This window comes from Chaetura pelagica, unplaced genomic scaffold (assembly GCF_000747805.2).
Source record: "Chaetura pelagica isolate M959 unplaced genomic scaffold, ChaPel_1.0 scaffold3, whole genome shotgun sequence".
Taxonomy (NCBI): domain Eukaryota; kingdom Metazoa; phylum Chordata; class Aves; order Apodiformes; family Apodidae; genus Chaetura; species Chaetura pelagica.
In genome coordinates this window covers 16,332,835-16,349,690 of record NW_009952974.1, presented here as the reverse complement: position 1 = coordinate 16,349,690, position 16,856 = coordinate 16,332,835, and the positions used below count along the sequence as shown (strand labels likewise).

The following is a 16,856-nucleotide window of genomic DNA, read 5'->3' as shown; positions in this document are numbered from 1 at the left end:
TGCACTGATGTGTGGGTGTAATACTTGTCATTCCTACCTACAGAGGAGGGGCTGCAAGTCAAAGAGCTAGCTTGTATTTCAAATATAATAATCTATGCTTGGAAAAAAGAGCAGGAAGCTCAGATTTAGGATCAATGCTACCTCTCAGCACAGGCAGTTCAAGTCACCAGTGTGATTTCACGTTCCTTGTCTTGAAGCAGAAACAGGACACAGGATGTCTCCTCAAGTTGCTAAGCTATTAAATTGTTTCTAAAGCCTTTCATTTTTTTAATATCTGAGAAACAACTGAAAATTTAGCACAGAAAGTTTTGTCCTTCTAGTGCCATCTAAGCTAACTAATCTGAATGCAGAAGGAGCAACAAATCAACAGTCTTTGCAAATGCATCTGTGATGTTATAAAACCAGCTTTTAAAAACTTAACTGTCACAACTTTATGTTTTAAACATGTTATTAGCCTGGAGGCTCAGAAGACAGAAATATAAAATGGAGTCTTCAAAGACATACTTCTCTTTCACAATCTTAGCATTCTTTTCATTTACAACCCCTATGGGTTTGGAGAGATCCCTAAAGACTGCAGGATTATTCAGGTCCAGTTCTTCTGACGTATAATCTTGTAAAATCCAAGGGAACTGAAAAAAACAGTCAAAAATCAAATTAAGATTAAAAATCCATCTTTCAAATTAGAAAAAATACATAGCTTTGGCAAAAAAAGTAACTTTTTTATAATTACCACAGGATATTGAGCAAGGTCATTGTAAGTTCGTCCTGCCATAGTGTTCAGCTGAATAAGATAGTCAAAGTTGGAGATTTCTCTATTCACCCATTTCTGAAGGACAAAAAAGATAAAATGGAAGTCATTATATCAAAGATACCACTATTGCAAATTATGTCTTGTCAGTATTTATCTGTCTGAGGGTAGTATTGGCAAGTGAAAGGCACAAGACTGTAAAAATTGTATGAAAATCCAAATCTAATGTATCCTAATAAAGTTTATTTTCCCTTTGATTCAGTGACTATATTTCTATGAAATCATGTCCCTGATTGATGCCAGTACTATTTTAAATATAGGGCAGCAGACAAACAATAGCCCCAGAATAAAAATAAAGAAAAAAAAAAAACATGAAAGAATCAAAAAAAAAATGGCAAGTAAACAGGTACTGAGAAAAAGGGGAACAGAACTTTTAAATCCATTAGAGTTCTAAGGTCAAAATTTATAAATTGTTCTCCCATTAGTTAATGGTACAGGAATTTGTAAACTAACATTGTCCTTGTGCTTCTGCTCCACTATTATATTTTAAACCAAAGAACAGACAGACCTGTGTTCATTAGGGCTCACTACCTGTATGTAGTGTGATGGAGCCTTCTCCTTACAGATTATATTTTATCTACATAAATAGATGATAGCTTTTCCCATTAGGAAAAAAAGAAAAATCAAAGTATTTCCAACATTTTAGAAGTCATTTGTAAAGCTTCCTCCCTCAGAGAACACAATTATTGTGGCATAAAAAATGGAAGATGAAAATACATTTACTACATTTAAAATTTTATCCATGTTTAGGGTAATACAGACATTCTGACATTTTCTTTTTATACTAATTCCCTTAGGATCATACTTCCAGCTTAATCTTTATATGGGTTTTGTTGAAAGCCCCATCATGAAAAGGTAACAGTGAAAACTAGTTGCACATGTAGTGAAAGACATTCCAAAATGTGCACTTGAGATCACAAACTAAAACCAGAAGAAAGTTTGCTATGGGTTTTCCGTTCCTGTTGGAACACTTGTCATAACCATATCAACAAAGCCTGGCTCTATCCAATTACCTCACTGACTGTAAACACAAAACGCAGCAACTCTATAAATATGCATGTGAAAGTTCAGGAGCTAGACAGAGCATAGAAAAAAGGTAAAATCAGTAGTCCAGGACCCTCCAGGACTCCTACAAGAAGCAGAGGAATGCTTCTAGACCATTTATGCTCAAGTCTCATACCTGCATCAAACCTGAAGCTTTAAAAAGTTCCTGTGGAGATCTGGTCCCAGAAATATTTGGAGAACGCAGTGACAAAATTCGACTATACACTTTGTTTCGTACCTGTTAATAAACAGAATCAATAAGAAAACGATTCTGGTGATAAAGCTGAAAAGTAAATAACTTCTCTGCTAATTAAGATGTGTAATAAATGGAACACACAACTTTTAAACCTCTATCTCTTGCTGCATAAAACATTTGGATACTGATAGATGTGGCATCCTTTAGTTATGGCATAGGAAGGCAACATACACTATAAAGTGATTTTTTTTCTGTTTGCATGTGTAGATGCTACACAGAAAAGCATTACTGCCACGGAGATCTTCTAGGAAATATTTATACAGCTCAAATCAAATGTCATCAATATTTTCCCTACGAAACTGTTGCAAAGATTTATTTACTTTAAAAAACCCACAGAAAGCATTTTATAGGAGCTATTAACAAACTGACCTACTAGTAGGTAACTCACTGTAAGTTCTGATATTTATCTTAGTCCCACATATAAAGGCTCACTGACATCATTCAGAGGGGAAAAAAGTTTACTAATCCAAAACCATGGAATATAGAAATTATTTCCAATGTTGCCGTAAAACAGAAAAATCTCCTTTGCTTTGTAATTAGTTTGCATGGGATATTTAAAAAATGTGTGTGCTTCAATATATTTAAATTACTAGTGATGTCATTTTAATTGAATAATTGTTTGGTATCAAAACAGAGAGAAACAAAGAAGCATCTTGCTTTATCCATCTTTTCACAATTGATCAGTTTCTAGATGGCAGACTGAGGTTTTCATAGACTGCAATCCAGTTTCTCATAGTGTTTCTAGCAAACCTTTTATTTCTAGTGCAGCAAAAGAAAGAAACCAAACTCAAATTAGACACAGTGAACTTAAACTCGACACTTGTGGTTATTATATAAATCAAGGAAATCTGAGAAACCCATACCTCCTTATTGAAGTTGAGAAAATAGTTGGTTTGATCTGTAAGAAAGATCTCCAAAGCTGACCTCCTCAGGTTGTACCGACGCAAATGTATCTCTCGAATTTGAGAGAGGGGCCATTTGAAATCAAAACCTATCCCTAGGGAAAAGCACTCGATTACTGACTCAGATTATATAAAAAATTTGTGATCTAGACATAACACAATATCATTCCCAATCACCTTACAGTTATTTCCAGAAAAATTAAATTCTATTATGTTGCTCCATTAACCATTTTGCTAGGAAAATATTTACTTCAGCTGCTGTTCTGCTGAAGGAAAGAGGCAGCAGAAATATCTGATGGAGTGCAGGATTCATTTTCCTTTCCAATCAAAGACACATTGTGTAATATATGTATTCTCTTGAGAAAAAAATATGAACCAAACCTTTTTGCTTTCTTAAACAGGCTCAAATAGAAGCTTCTATACTTAGAATTCCTAAAAGGCCAACTTCAACAGTTCAGTTCACTGTTTTCACACTCAGCTGTGTGTATTATATTAAAGTTTACTAAATTAATATAGATTATTAATGTTTATATACTACTACTTTTTAATCTTTACTTACCACTAATTTTGAATCAAAGCATGAGCGCAACATTATTTGTCAGGTAAAAGAGAGAAGTATCATTTAAGAAGCAAATTAGAGCTAACTTGTTTTACTCAGCAAAAACAATTTTTAAGCAAATTTTTTTTAAGAAACACTAAAAACAGGGAATCAATTTCACAGCTCAGCAAGTACAGTTCCAGACTGTTGATTCTGAAGGGATCAGCTAGCCACTGACCATCAACTACATACAGTAAGAGTTTTACGTACAGATCCACAACTTGTCTCTTCAAAATTATTTTGACATTCATTCTTAAAAAAATCTAACTCAGCCTACTAAAAAGAGAATGCTGAACTGCACTGAAAAGAAAGATACTGATCATGCTCACCTTCCTCTTTTTCAATGCTACTATCAAAGAAATAGATGTGCTGGGTAGTGACCTCCAGTCTGCCAGGTATCACATCAATTACTGTAATGAGTTCACAGTCTTCAGATAATATCAGCTTTTCTTTCTGACCTTGTTCATCCTCCTCCCTACAAAAATATCACTAAGTGTTACAGGGTTGGGTAGATTATACAGTTACTTAGAAACTTGGTAAGAATACAGTTCAGAAAATAATCAAATTTTAATGGCATTAAAAGTACAACATAAGTGATTATAGGAAGCTACTTCCATTAGCAGTCAGACTAGACTGTTTCAGACTAGACTACCAAACATCACTTCATAGCATTGCTCTTCGGGCTTGTTATTTCAGGCTCAGACAATGAACTTGACGTCCCTTGAAATATGAAAACATGAGGCTGCGTTTGTCTCTCTTATTTAATTGCTAATTAAAATCTCTGGCAAGGAGCAGAACTGAATCCTGGATTGTGTAACTAAAGTTATCTTCAAAACAATTTAAGATAAGAAAGGACACTGAGGTGCTGGAGCATGTCCAAAGAAGGGCAGCAAAGCTGGTAAAGGGTCTACAGCACAAGATTTGCCAGGAGCGGCTGAAATAACCTGCGTTGTCTAGTCTGGAGCAAAGAAGGCCTAGGGGAGACCTTATTGTTCTCAAGAGCTACCTGGAAGGAGGTTGTAGCTAGGTTGTAGTTGGTCTCTTCTCCCAAGTAAAAAGCAGTAGAACCAAGAGGAAATGGTGTTGTGCCAGGGGAGGTTTAGATTGGTTATTAGGAAAAATTTCATCACTGAAAGGGTTGTCAGGCCCTGGAACAGGCTGCGCAGGGAAGTGGTTGAGTCACGACCCCTAGAGGTATTTAAAAGATGTGGTTCTTAGGACATGGTTTAGCAGTGGACTTGGCAGTGCTACATTAATGGTTGGACTTGATGCCTTTGAAGGTCTTTTCCAACCAAGACAACTCTATGATTCTATGATCCACTCTGCTTTTTTGTTCCCTGGGGCTCTTTTTGTCTCATTGCTTACAATGATATATTCAACATGAATTTTTCTGCTGTTCAAAACCACAAAGCTCTGGATTGGATTAAGACCAGACAAAGAAAGAGGGAAACTTTGTGTGCTAGTCAACTCCTGAAGTTGTTTCTCACTCCTTTTTCCTAGCACAGAAACAAATTTCAACTGTTCTGTTTTGCTGTACTTACAAATTGGAACTGGCTGCTGTGTCGTCTTCTGGTAGTTCAAGAACATCTTCTTCCAAGTCACTCACTTTCACCTGCTTCACCACCTCCAGAAGTAAGGACTCACTAGAGGGCTGTGTCTGGTGCACACCTATCATAAAGAGATTACTCAAAATTTTTTTGCCTCAACACTTAAAAAAGCTAAACTACTGAGTGTATCTCCTACTTCTGAATGTTGGTTTTAACTGAGTAAGAAGCAATCAGGTTCTTAAACACTTTTGTGAATAAGCATATCATTAAAAATACCCTTGGACAACACTAAAATATATGTCAAATCAGTACAGGGAAGACAAAAACACACTAGAGAATTTCAAAGTGAATTCTGATGTGGACATTTCCAATAAAATATTTTGCAGTGTTCTGCCAGACACTTAAGACATGCAGATTTCACAGGAATATGCTGCATTCGGTTTTTATTTACTTGGGTTTACAAGAGTGTTATTTTTTGGTTTGAGTCTTGATATCCAACACACCTAACTTGCAGAATGGTTTACACCACTAACTCAGCTGTTTGGAACAGTTCTGCAACAACGAGCTTCATATCTACACTTTGTAATCATAAGCTCTAGAAGTTTTTTAATCAAATGCTGCCTGCTTAGCTGGTCTCCATTGTTGCTTTTTCTTGAAAAAACAACATTATGCAAGAAAGCTATGGGACTGCTGGTTTTAAAATAGAGAGGGTTTTTTTGATTGTTTTTGTTTTGTGTTGTGGGTTTTTTGCACAACAAAATTACACTTCAATGAACAAGGTAAAACAAATTCTACTCAGTCGAAAGATGCTGTTCCAGGTGAAAACACCACTCGTGTCACAGATCTTACTACAGAGAAAATAAAGAAAAGCCTGGATTTAAGTTCCTACCATCCACAAATTGAATAAACGTAGCCTTCAGTAAAGACTGAAGTATGCCAAGTGAAACAATAAATACATACAACTTTACCTAAATTATCTCTCAGGTCACTAGCTTCCTGATGAGAACTGAAGTTGTAATTTTGCACAAGTTTTAGTCTCATTCGTGAAAAATTTTCCACATTTGAAAGTTTCCAGTGAACAGGATGCTTTTTCCTAGGATAACAAGCATAAAACAGTTAAAAGAAGGTAAAGACACATATGAATGAACTGAGTACGAAAGAGTATTTTAGAAAAATACTGGTCATCCACTTGTACATTGTAAAACATAATACACTGCATTTTCATTTTATATTTCCTATTGCAGCTCTGATCATCCCAAAGCACTTTGTAAGGACTATCTATTATCTACTAAAACATATAAAATTATTTACACTTTCAGTTAATAACAATTAAAAGACTAATAAAAAAAGAAATATCTTTATCCAGAACTTCCCCAAAAATTAAGGCAAATGTTTTATTTTAAATTAGCTTCATGCATATAAAATCAAGAGTTTTTATTAACAAATCTATACTCCTTCTCCAACAGATCCACCAATTTGTGGGATCTCTCAAAGCTCTTGCAATCATTTCATTGATAATGTGTTTTTGTCACTTCACAAGGAAATCTATATCCAAGTAATCAGTATTACACTTAAAACTTTGCACTTTGATAATTAGATGTAGAAAACATTATAAAGATGCATTCAATATTAACTTGACATGTCAAGAATGGTTACTAGAGTCAATTTGTTGGGGTTCTAACCACATTTAACAGTTGGCCATATGAGCAAATACCCATAAGCATCATTGTACTCTTACATTTCAGACCAAGGACCACATTCAGAGAGCAAGTACAGCTGGGCTGCTTTCCACTGTCTCAGAATGGCTGTGTGTTGACTATTCAGTTGCTTTAGCAAACTGTTGTACCGCAGATTTTCCTGTCGAGCCTTTCTGCTGAATGGTTCCACAATATACTCCTGAAAGACCATTAAAAAGAAATCTAGCACTGAAATCTCATTTTTGTGGCTTGCAAGGATGAGAAGAAAGCATTACCAATTCTGAATCCATATGACAGCAATTGTTCAATATCAGAAACATGGGCAGTATTAAAAATCCTATTATAATTGGTAGGATTTTTCTTTAAATGTTGGTACTCTATAATGTGACTCATTCTATTTTTTCCTTTAGCTACTTGAATAAAAAAGACTTATTGTATTAAGAAAACAAAGGGAAAACAAGATACACATAACTTAGCTATATTTGCTGTCATTAGCAGTTAATTACCAGTTAATTCTAATACTTAAACTGAACCTGGACCTTATACTGAAAGGTCAGTTCAGAAGAAGTTTTTCCACACATTAAAAATAGGAACTGTTCACTGTTTTAAATGTTTTAATTGTATTGAAATAGGGTTAAAAAAAAATAAATCATACTGACTCATAATGGAGAAGATGTTTTAATAATCCAAAACATAGATCAGAGAAAAAGAAGATGCAGCTTACAGTTGAGCATAAATCTAGGCTGCTGTACAATGAGAAGGGCCTACTGTCCCAAAATAGAAATAATAGAATTTTTTAAAAATATCCTACAAGTGTGTATAGCCACAGTGTCCATAAAACCTTAAAGCAATCTACCTGCCTGCAATGACTTGAATTGGATCATCCTGAAATTCAGTTTCTCCATCTTTGAGAAGGCAACTCCCAAGGTAGTTCTTTTTTAAGAGAAACTCAAACTGACTCAAAACCTTACCTGAAATTTAAGCTTACTTTCTCCTCTCTCCCGGTCTCTCCTGTGCATGTTCACCATAAATGCTTCATAACAATCTTTCCAATAAAGTGCCATCTGCTCCTTTTCAAGTCTGAATGAATTCTCTTCATACTGCTTCATATTTGGAATAATCTGGTTCCACCAAAGCAAAACAAAAAGCACAATGTCATTTCTGAGTGAGTTCCCCTGCTTTCATGGCTAAAAAGAGGAAGGAAATGATACAAAAAGAATCTACTACTCACATATTTGTCTATATAAATTTGCCACTCATCAGAGCTGCAGTATTCTTGGAAGTCCTCAAAGAAAGATGGGCTGCCATTGGTAGGAGGCAATGAAGGGAGATGCAGGTTCATGAAGAGAAGTTCATAAATCTTGGATACCAATGTCCGAACAAGGGGAATCAAAAATGAGTAAGTTTCTGTCTTCTCTTCAATTGATCTACTCAGGATGCCTTCCAGCTTCCCCAAGAGGTAGCATGCCTCAGGCTGGCTCTCAATGACTTTGGTCTGAAGGAGGGTGTTGAGTTTGGCTGCTGCCATAGCACAGACCTATACAGACAAACAACAAAAAAGGAATGCAATCCTCATAATAGTAATTTTGAACACTTATATTTTTAGCATAGGAGTATGTACATATTCTGGCTGCATCCCAGGTAGCCCGAAGGCACTCATGGATCAAATATGGTCAGTGATCACTTATTCATTCTATGATGACCAAACCTGAATCAGCTGCCAAGCCAAAGTTACACAGGTGCATTAAGATAATCACGTACCTAAACTAACAATCCTGACTTTACTGAAGGGCTCATATTTCCAAGCATAGCTCTGCTAACTTTGTTCCAAATGCTGATTTGGCAGTGCAGTCCACTTTCATGTGCACTCAATGTATGTAAATTTGAAACCACTAATAGATGTTAAAGTTACAGTAAAAAGAGAAAGTCATGATCGTAATCACTATTTTACTGCCACTAGTGCATACATAGTCCCACCTTCAAACAGCTTGCCCTCTACCTCCCTCTCATGCTCAGGACGTGCACACATTTAGAGGACTAAATTTCCAAAGGGTAAGAACCAAAAAAACATCTTCCCTAGAGAAGGAGGAACAATTGCCATCTGTCTGCTCACTGGTATGAGCAGCTCTCCCATAAACCATAAGTTACATTAAATATGCACTTGAAAAACAGTACCACTTGCAAGAATTAGCAACAAACCTGTAAGTTATCTTGTGCAATGAAACCAAGGAGCAACTGGACTTGCACCTCTGAAAGCCTGGTAGCTTCTAGGCCAGCAGAGTACCAGACTGACAGGCTATCCATGAGAGTCACTAGTTCTTCCAAGAGCTATTGTAAAAACAGAAGATTTGAATGAAATAAAATTAACAACAGCTGTTCTAGCTGGAGACACTATTTCTAAGATCTGAAAAAGAGGCTGTGTTCACACTTCTAACTTACCCAAACCCAGAATATTATCCCAGAACACTGCAGTTAAACCAGTAATTTGGAACAATTCCTGACTACAAAAATCCATCGAACCCGGTATGTTAACTCAAGTATCTCCCATGAACAAAGGCAAAACAAGCACATGATATATACGCCTAATTCCCTATAGTTATATTCCAGTAAATGCAGTTTCCTTAGACAAGTTAGACACTACACAAGAAGGATTAGTGTTTTCACCACGAACAAGAATATAATATTACTAAAAGCACAGATACCATACCAGCTTGCAATTTCTGAGTTCAGCATATATATTATTTTATTTCATTCTTTTGCTTTGCATTTTAAATTGAGTGTTTCATGCTTCTGTTATATGAAATTAAGCTGTTTGCATGTATATGCACAAAATAATATTGAATCTCAAATACTAGTCAAAGCCCAGAAGTGACCTTTCTCAGCTTGCAACTAAGAGCAAAGTTTTGGCTGGTCTTTAATTCAGGACAGACACAAGGAGTTACACATGCTGATAAAGGGTGCAAAATCTGGTTAGGCTACAACTTACATTGTTTCATTAGCTCCTACATTTTTTAAGTACTTCTCCAGTCTGAAGAGACTTGGATTTTCAGTAGAGTAACGAGGCCTATTTCCTTTTCAAAATAACTGTATTCCCTGTAGTAATTATTCACACTTATTTACTCACTAAGGGAAAATCCAATCAATCCCACTATGAACACTTCCTACATAATATCTATAGTTTAAAAACATATGCCTAGAAGAGATGACAGTATGCAAGCTGACAACTTTTTCATTACTATTTCAGCCTATATACAGTACTCCCATTCTGCAGTTACTGTACCTTTTCTGTCCATAACTTTGAATTAACTAGTCCTTCTGCCTGCAGGAAATCTTGTACAATTAGCAAAAGCTTGAACGCATTTTCAGCATGTGTAGGGAGAGCTTTTGAATCTCTGTTATCAGTGACTGACCATTCTAACATCTTCTCCAGCAAGCTGCATGGAAAAAAAAATCCCAAAGTAATTATTACATGTTCCAAGTGTAAGTGGCTTTAAAAAAATCCAATTAAGTATTTAATTGAATTTCTTAATCTGCAGTTACATAACTCCTATCTTTTTAATAAGCCAATGAGGTAAAAGAAGCTCATGAAACCAGCAATATAGTTTCAAAATCTTTTGGCCACATGACACTACTAAACAGGTAGTGAAATATACTTCTGACAGTATGAGAAAAGAGAGTAAAGAAAAGTACAATTTGTTGGGAAACACCCACCCCTTCCAAGCTTCAGTAATGTCCCACACTTTTTCTGGTTTTATTCAAAAGGGATGAAAGAACTCATCCTTGAGCTGTACACTCACTTGAGTTTAATTTCATCAGAAGGTCGCAGCAACTCATTAGATATCCCCAGTTTGGTCAGTGCAGAAAACACCTGTCCTCTCTGAATCCAAGCTGCAGCATCAGATTTTTCAATGCCTTTCCACATTATATACAGTAAGATATCCGTAAGTAACTGTATGAGTTCATTAGCACCCCCCTACAAAATAAAATAAATATTTAAAGCCCTTGTTGTCTACAAAACCTTCACAACATTTCTCATTCATCACAGTATCTGTGGCTGTATGTTTCAGTATTTTTGAAAACTCAGCAGTCTGAAGTCCAATTGCTAAATACAGGAAAACAGAAATATAAAAGACAACCAAAATGCATCTATGATTCTCTGCCTCCTCTGGAAAATAAAGGACATTGAATTATAGGGCAGATGGTGGGGTGAGTTGGGAGGTTTGGTTTTGGATTTATGTTTGTTTTGTAGTAGATGTTTTTTGGGTTTTTTAACATCTAAGTTATTGAAGGCATTTGAAAAAATTAACCACATAGAGAGTGAATTACTTACTCCTTGGTTTTCAAATAAAGAAAGATCAGCAGTGCAGCCCACATCATTTATAACACCCAGCTCTTTGTCAGACTGCCCAGAGAATGGTTTTGTGGTCTCTACAGGTGATGGTGTGCTGGGCTGGCTGTCTGTCATCTGATTCACCATGTCAGCCAATTCGTAAGAGTCAACACTGGACAGATCCAAACTCAAATGTGAAGTATTGCTGTGCCACAATTCTTCTCGTTCCTCTGACCTAAAAGAAATCTCTGCTGTGGATGCATCTTCCAGTGGCATAACAGAGAAATTGGCAGATCCATCCAGGGATTTGTTGTCTTCTAAACTCCATTGATCAAAAAGACCATTAACAGATGCAAAGCTGCCAGGTTTGTCTCCTTCTGCCTTATCAGGTTGATGTTTCTGAAGTTCTTCAGCAGAAGGCTTTTTTTCCTCCTCCCTTGAAGAACCAGTCTTGTTCTCTTTGAAGCCCATCTGGACCTCTGAGTTTTCTTTCAGAAACAGTCTAACCAAAGTGTCCTGCCAGCCCAGCTGCTGAGAAATCTGTTGTGCTGCATCCAGTTGGGAATGCAAAAGGTGCAAAACCTAAGAATAGAAGAATATATCCAATACATACACATTCATTTTAGTTTGTAATGGTATCAATTCTATCTTCTCAATTAAAAATTTTACTATCTTAAAAATTTTGCTTTTTTTAAAACCTTGTAAAAATACCACAATCTGTTAATAATGAGAAAACAAAACACAAAATAATTTTTCTCATTAGAAATACAATTTGAGAAAAAAAAAGAAAAAATTTCTGAGGAGTAGGGGAAAAAAGAAGCTATCAATGCATATTGCTGAGTCCAGTTACCATAGCAACCAATAGTATTCAGCTACTAGTCTACAAAAAGAAAAATTCAGTAATACAAGCCAGAGAGGGCTCAGTTTAGGAAAAAGCCAGTGCTTCTTCCCTGCATCCATAACCACTCTTTTGAATCATAATATACCCTATCAATATAACATATTGAGAATTCAAACAAAACTTTGAACAAGGTCTTAAGCATCTTTTGAGAAAACTCAGTAATTCAAGGAGTCTGCTATCTCTAACCTTTAAAAAATAGAAGCTATTTGAGAATTATGATAGAAGCTTTGCTTTTTTAAAGGATTTCCATACATAAAATTCAACATTAAGTGACAGATAAGCTTAATTTTTAATACAAAAAATTGCTAAAGAAAGCAGTAGCAACAAAATACAACAAAGATGTCACACTGTACAGCTTATTGGCTTAAAGGACAGCATTTCAGTTTTAAAAAAGACAACTAACCTTTCTACAGATAACCACTCTCATGTTTATATCTGATCTATGAGCCAGATATACCACAGCTATGAGATCTTTATAATTCACAGCAGGATCTGTAAAAGAGAAAGAAAAAAAATCCAAACAACATCATGCAGGAGAATGTAACAGTTAAATATTAAAAAATTGCCTTTGAGGTCAAATCTACACCCAACAGTAGTGAAAGGAATAAACTGCAGGGAAAAATAAAAATGTTAGCTGAGACCAATGTGAACTTTAAATAAAACAGCTCTATAAGGTAACAGCTGTGATTTTCCTGAACAAAAAAATAAGTATGTTTGCCTCTAAGCAGGAGTTTACTAGTTTACTAGTGACAACACTTGCCAATTACCTGCATACAGAACTTGGTTAAGAAGGTTTTTAATAAGAGAAACAGTAACAGAAGAATCATTCAGAAGAAGCCCAAGGCCAGAGTATCCCACTTCTCTGAGTCTCATACGGTGCTTACTACGTTCATAAACTTTAGTACATTTCAGCATCTCTTCCACAATCTGCAAGAAAAAGTACACACAAATGTAAAACAAACACAGGAGAACATCAGGACCTCAAACTTAATTGTATATGAACATTGGCCCGCCATTGTTAATTTTTACTTTGTAAGCTAATTCAAACAACATGGCATTATTTTTTTATATATATATTTTTAAGATCCAACTACTTTACTTAGATAACACTGATTCCACTGTGCCTATGGCAGTAAACAATCACATGTAGATAACAGAAGAGACAAGAAAAAAATAAAAACTTGGATGATTACTCTCTTTGTAATTACATACAGTTCTGCAGTCAGACCACTGAAAACCACTGATCAATTTAAGAACATATAACTCAATTTATTACCTTGAACACAAGTTCTCTAAGCCTGTCAGAGTATCTTTGATGCAACAACAGAGCGTAAAGAGTATCAGCATTCCCTGGTTCAAAAAGCAATAAAAAAAGCTGGTCCGGAGTTGGGCTGGAATGAAGTAGGCTGAAGAGCACACCCAGAATTCCACAAAGCTACAAAATTAAGACAAGTAAATTAATCCACAGTTCATTCAGACTTCATGCTCTGTTTGAGGAACATGTTCTTGGCTCTCAAATTTTAATTTTTGCTTCTTATAAAACAGAAACACTGTTTGCTCAATATCATGGCATTTAAAATTAGAGGTGTTTTGGTAATTTTTTTCTGTATATAGAACACCTTATCCAACCGTAGCTAGAGCTACAAAGAAGTTCAAGTTCTGTTGATGTCTAAAAAATAGAAACTACATTGTTAGATCTTCTGATCAGTTGAAATAAAATTCATTTGGTTTTGTAAATTAAGAGAACTTTATACACATGTGTGCTTTCTTGTATCTTCAGGAGAAAACCTGTAAAATAATGTGTAAAATAACCTAAAAATAAGCTATAAAAACACAGTCATCTACAGAGCACATCATAAAGCTTCCACTGTGCTTCCATAACCTGCCTCAGCTACATCTAGACAGAACCATACATCAAGTAACATTTTGCTTGTGCTCCTTTTCATTCCCCCCTTTTAAGCACACAAAACACATGGTTTCTAAACATTAAGAAGAAAAAAACAAACAGTTTAAACTATTAATGTCATATTGGATACCTGCTCCTCTTCACTGGTGGCAGCTATGTATCCTACAATGCTCTGTATTTCTTCATGTGTCGCACCTTTGATTAGGAAATATTTGATCAGTCCATAGAGGGATGTCCGTATTGTTCTCAGGTCATCAGGACCCAAATCACTGCCTTTACAGCCACTCCTGTACACCACCAGACAGGAATGTTAGTTTGGTAGTTTTTAATCTACCCAGATATCACTGTACGTGTTATCAATTTTAACTGAAGTAAGGCAACTGAGTAGTAATAAGATAATGTAATAGCTATGTAATTAGTAGATAGACTTAGCAAATCTATAAAAGCCCTGAAATGTAGACTAGAACTGATCTGGATACAGGCCAGGATTTCAGATTACCCCCACCCACCCTCTAAAGGAAAGAGCAAGATTTCTAGCCAATCCTCCTCAATGACATAACTATATTAATAAGATAGAAATCATTATGACTGAAATATTAAATTTTTAATTCCTAAAAAAGTCCTACTTCATTTTCTTCAAGGATATAAAAGACTTAAAAATTATAAACACCACACTTTTTGTAATGGCAATGATCTATGACAATTTGCATTGTTGATAACAAGTTCTTCTGTTTTGTAATTTCAAGGACTTCTCCCAAGCATTTATAGTACCATTGACATAAGCTTCATATGGTCCAATCATAAAAAGTAAAGTAAAAAAAGTAGCAAGTCAAATGGAAAACAAAATTTAATTCCATTTTGAAAATTAAAATCAACCACCAAAAGCCAACTTGCAGTTATATTAGTTTTCTCACTATGATGGTGGGGAAAAAACCCAACAGACAGACACAATAAATGAGGATAACTTAGAAGAGATAAAACTCATACCCATAATAAATCCTGAGTGTATCTAGAAGAAACTGCACACCGTATTTCTTTCTGAAGAGCCTTCTGCTATCTTTGATTATTGTAGAAAGATACTGTATATGCCCTACAATATAAAGTTTTCTATTAGAACCTAGATAGATTTATGTCAAGTGAAGAGTACTGTGTCTTTGCCTAGTTACCCAAGTCCAGGAGCTCACCAATTCTGAAGGGGAAGTCCCCGCTGTTCCAGATACTGAAGTCAAAAAGCAAGTGTTGATACATCTGTTGCAAAAGTTGCATGTTCTTTTCTACTGAGACTTGTTCTATCAACAACTGTACAGCCATCAGTACATTCACATCCATTAAGTTGCTTGGCACCTTTCAAAATAACAAGTGTTAGCACTCAAAATATATTCTAATATAATTAAATTTTAGATTTTGATCTTCTTTTATCTCCTACAATACAAGAATACAAGAATACAAGCAATACAAGAAACACAGAATCGGTCTAGTTTGAAGAATCATATAGAACAGTATCTATAACCAAAAAAAAAGCAGAACATGGAAACAAGGCTAGACACCATGTTTCATTTTGCAGATCAAGACTAACTTGTCACACCTTTTTGTTTCCAGAAGTATGAGAAGGAAATGCTTGCAATATGGAGATGTTTGGAGACCCTCGCATCCTGACCAAAATAAGAATGTTTCAAAGGAAACAGGATCTCACCCATAATGTTCATTACTATAGGGCATTTCTCAAATCTGCTCACCTTCCGTAACAAGGCTCCTAGGGTGGCAACTCCATGGGAGTGAATGAGATTTTCTTGATTAACATGATGTCTCTGAATAAAATGTTTAATCATCAAGACAAAAGTTGCAACAAGGTTCTTCTCCAGGCGCGCTTCTGCAAAACAGAACAGCAGCAAAAGCCTCATGGTTTATTGTTGGACTTCTGCACAAACGTAGAGGGGAAGAAGCAAGATCAAGGAGGGGCTCATCTCTTTTCAGTCGTGCCCTGTGACAGGACAAGAAGGAAAGGATGCAAACTAGAGCACAGGAAGTTCCACCTCAACATGAGGAAAACTTCCTTACTGTAAGAGTGATAGAGCACTGGAACAGAGTGCCCAGAGAGGCTGTGTAGTCTCCCTCTCTGAAGACTTTCAAGGCCTTTCTGGATGTGTTACTGAGTGACCTGCCTTAGATTCTGCAGCGGTCCTGCTCTGGCAGAGGAGTTAAGACTTGATGATCTCCAGAGGTCCCTTCCAACTGCTAACATCTTGTGATTCTGCCTGGTTATGCTCCTCACTGTTTCCTGAACATCTGAACGCCTTTTCTGTCCACTCCCTAGCTGTAGGCTGTTTTTAGATATTTTTTTCCAGTGCAGCCATATTTATTCCATGCCTCTACAGGACCCTGGTCCTGACTTCACTTGCTTGATGTATCTGGCTGTAGGTTACAGAAAAACTTCTCTTTCATTTACAATCTTTTACATATGTTGCAGCTATCCTCCCTCTGTAGTTGCAAACAGACATTTTCTAGCCATGATACACAAAAGATTAAGACAGATTTTGTAATTTATGCCACCATTTCATATCTGAAACAAGAAAATGCTCTTTTCCTTTGCAAGGTCTAATTTCCCATCTGGTCAGATCAAAGTTTACTCTCAGTTTTAGCACAGTTTTTTAAAAATCTATTCACAAAGCTTCTTGAATTGTAATGCTAAAATTTGACTGTGTGTGGAAGAAGTAATAGTCTGAACATTTTCCTGAGAAACTGGAAGTTTGGCTAAAGGCTAAACAGTGCAGTTCTGATCCTGCAAAGTCTTCATGTGGCTGTATGATCCACCACATCAAAATAATCAGAACAAACTGTTCTGAATAGAAATTTTAAAACTTCATACT

The 16,856-nt window shown here is 35.9% G+C and overlaps 1 protein-coding gene across 1 annotated transcript in view; it reads right to left on the bottom strand.

Annotated features, from left to right (window-relative positions):
- The window catches only part of NBEAL1 (neurobeachin-like 1), an 86,563-nt gene that overhangs the window by 15,275 nt on the left and 54,432 nt on the right, over positions 1–16,856 (bottom strand). Inside the window, exons 20-40 of the mRNA XM_009996331.1 lie at positions 15,726–15,859; positions 15,174–15,333; positions 14,977–15,079; positions 14,120–14,273; positions 13,360–13,518; positions 12,851–13,010; positions 12,487–12,575; positions 11,183–11,764; positions 10,650–10,825; positions 10,133–10,286; positions 9,052–9,180; positions 8,084–8,389; positions 7,824–7,973; positions 6,894–7,051; positions 6,124–6,248; positions 5,150–5,276; positions 3,938–4,083; positions 2,972–3,105; positions 1,989–2,090; positions 731–826; positions 505–629 (exon numbers count right to left, since the gene is read on the bottom strand). Coding sequence (XP_009994633.1) covers positions 505–629; positions 731–826; positions 1,989–2,090; positions 2,972–3,105; positions 3,938–4,083; positions 5,150–5,276; positions 6,124–6,248; positions 6,894–7,051; positions 7,824–7,973; positions 8,084–8,389; positions 9,052–9,180; positions 10,133–10,286; positions 10,650–10,825; positions 11,183–11,764; positions 12,487–12,575; positions 12,851–13,010; positions 13,360–13,518; positions 14,120–14,273; positions 14,977–15,079; positions 15,174–15,333; positions 15,726–15,859 — 3,469 coding nt within the window. The remainder of the gene's footprint in view (positions 1–504; positions 630–730; positions 827–1,988; positions 2,091–2,971; positions 3,106–3,937; positions 4,084–5,149; positions 5,277–6,123; positions 6,249–6,893; positions 7,052–7,823; positions 7,974–8,083; positions 8,390–9,051; positions 9,181–10,132; positions 10,287–10,649; positions 10,826–11,182; positions 11,765–12,486; positions 12,576–12,850; positions 13,011–13,359; positions 13,519–14,119; positions 14,274–14,976; positions 15,080–15,173; positions 15,334–15,725; positions 15,860–16,856) is intronic.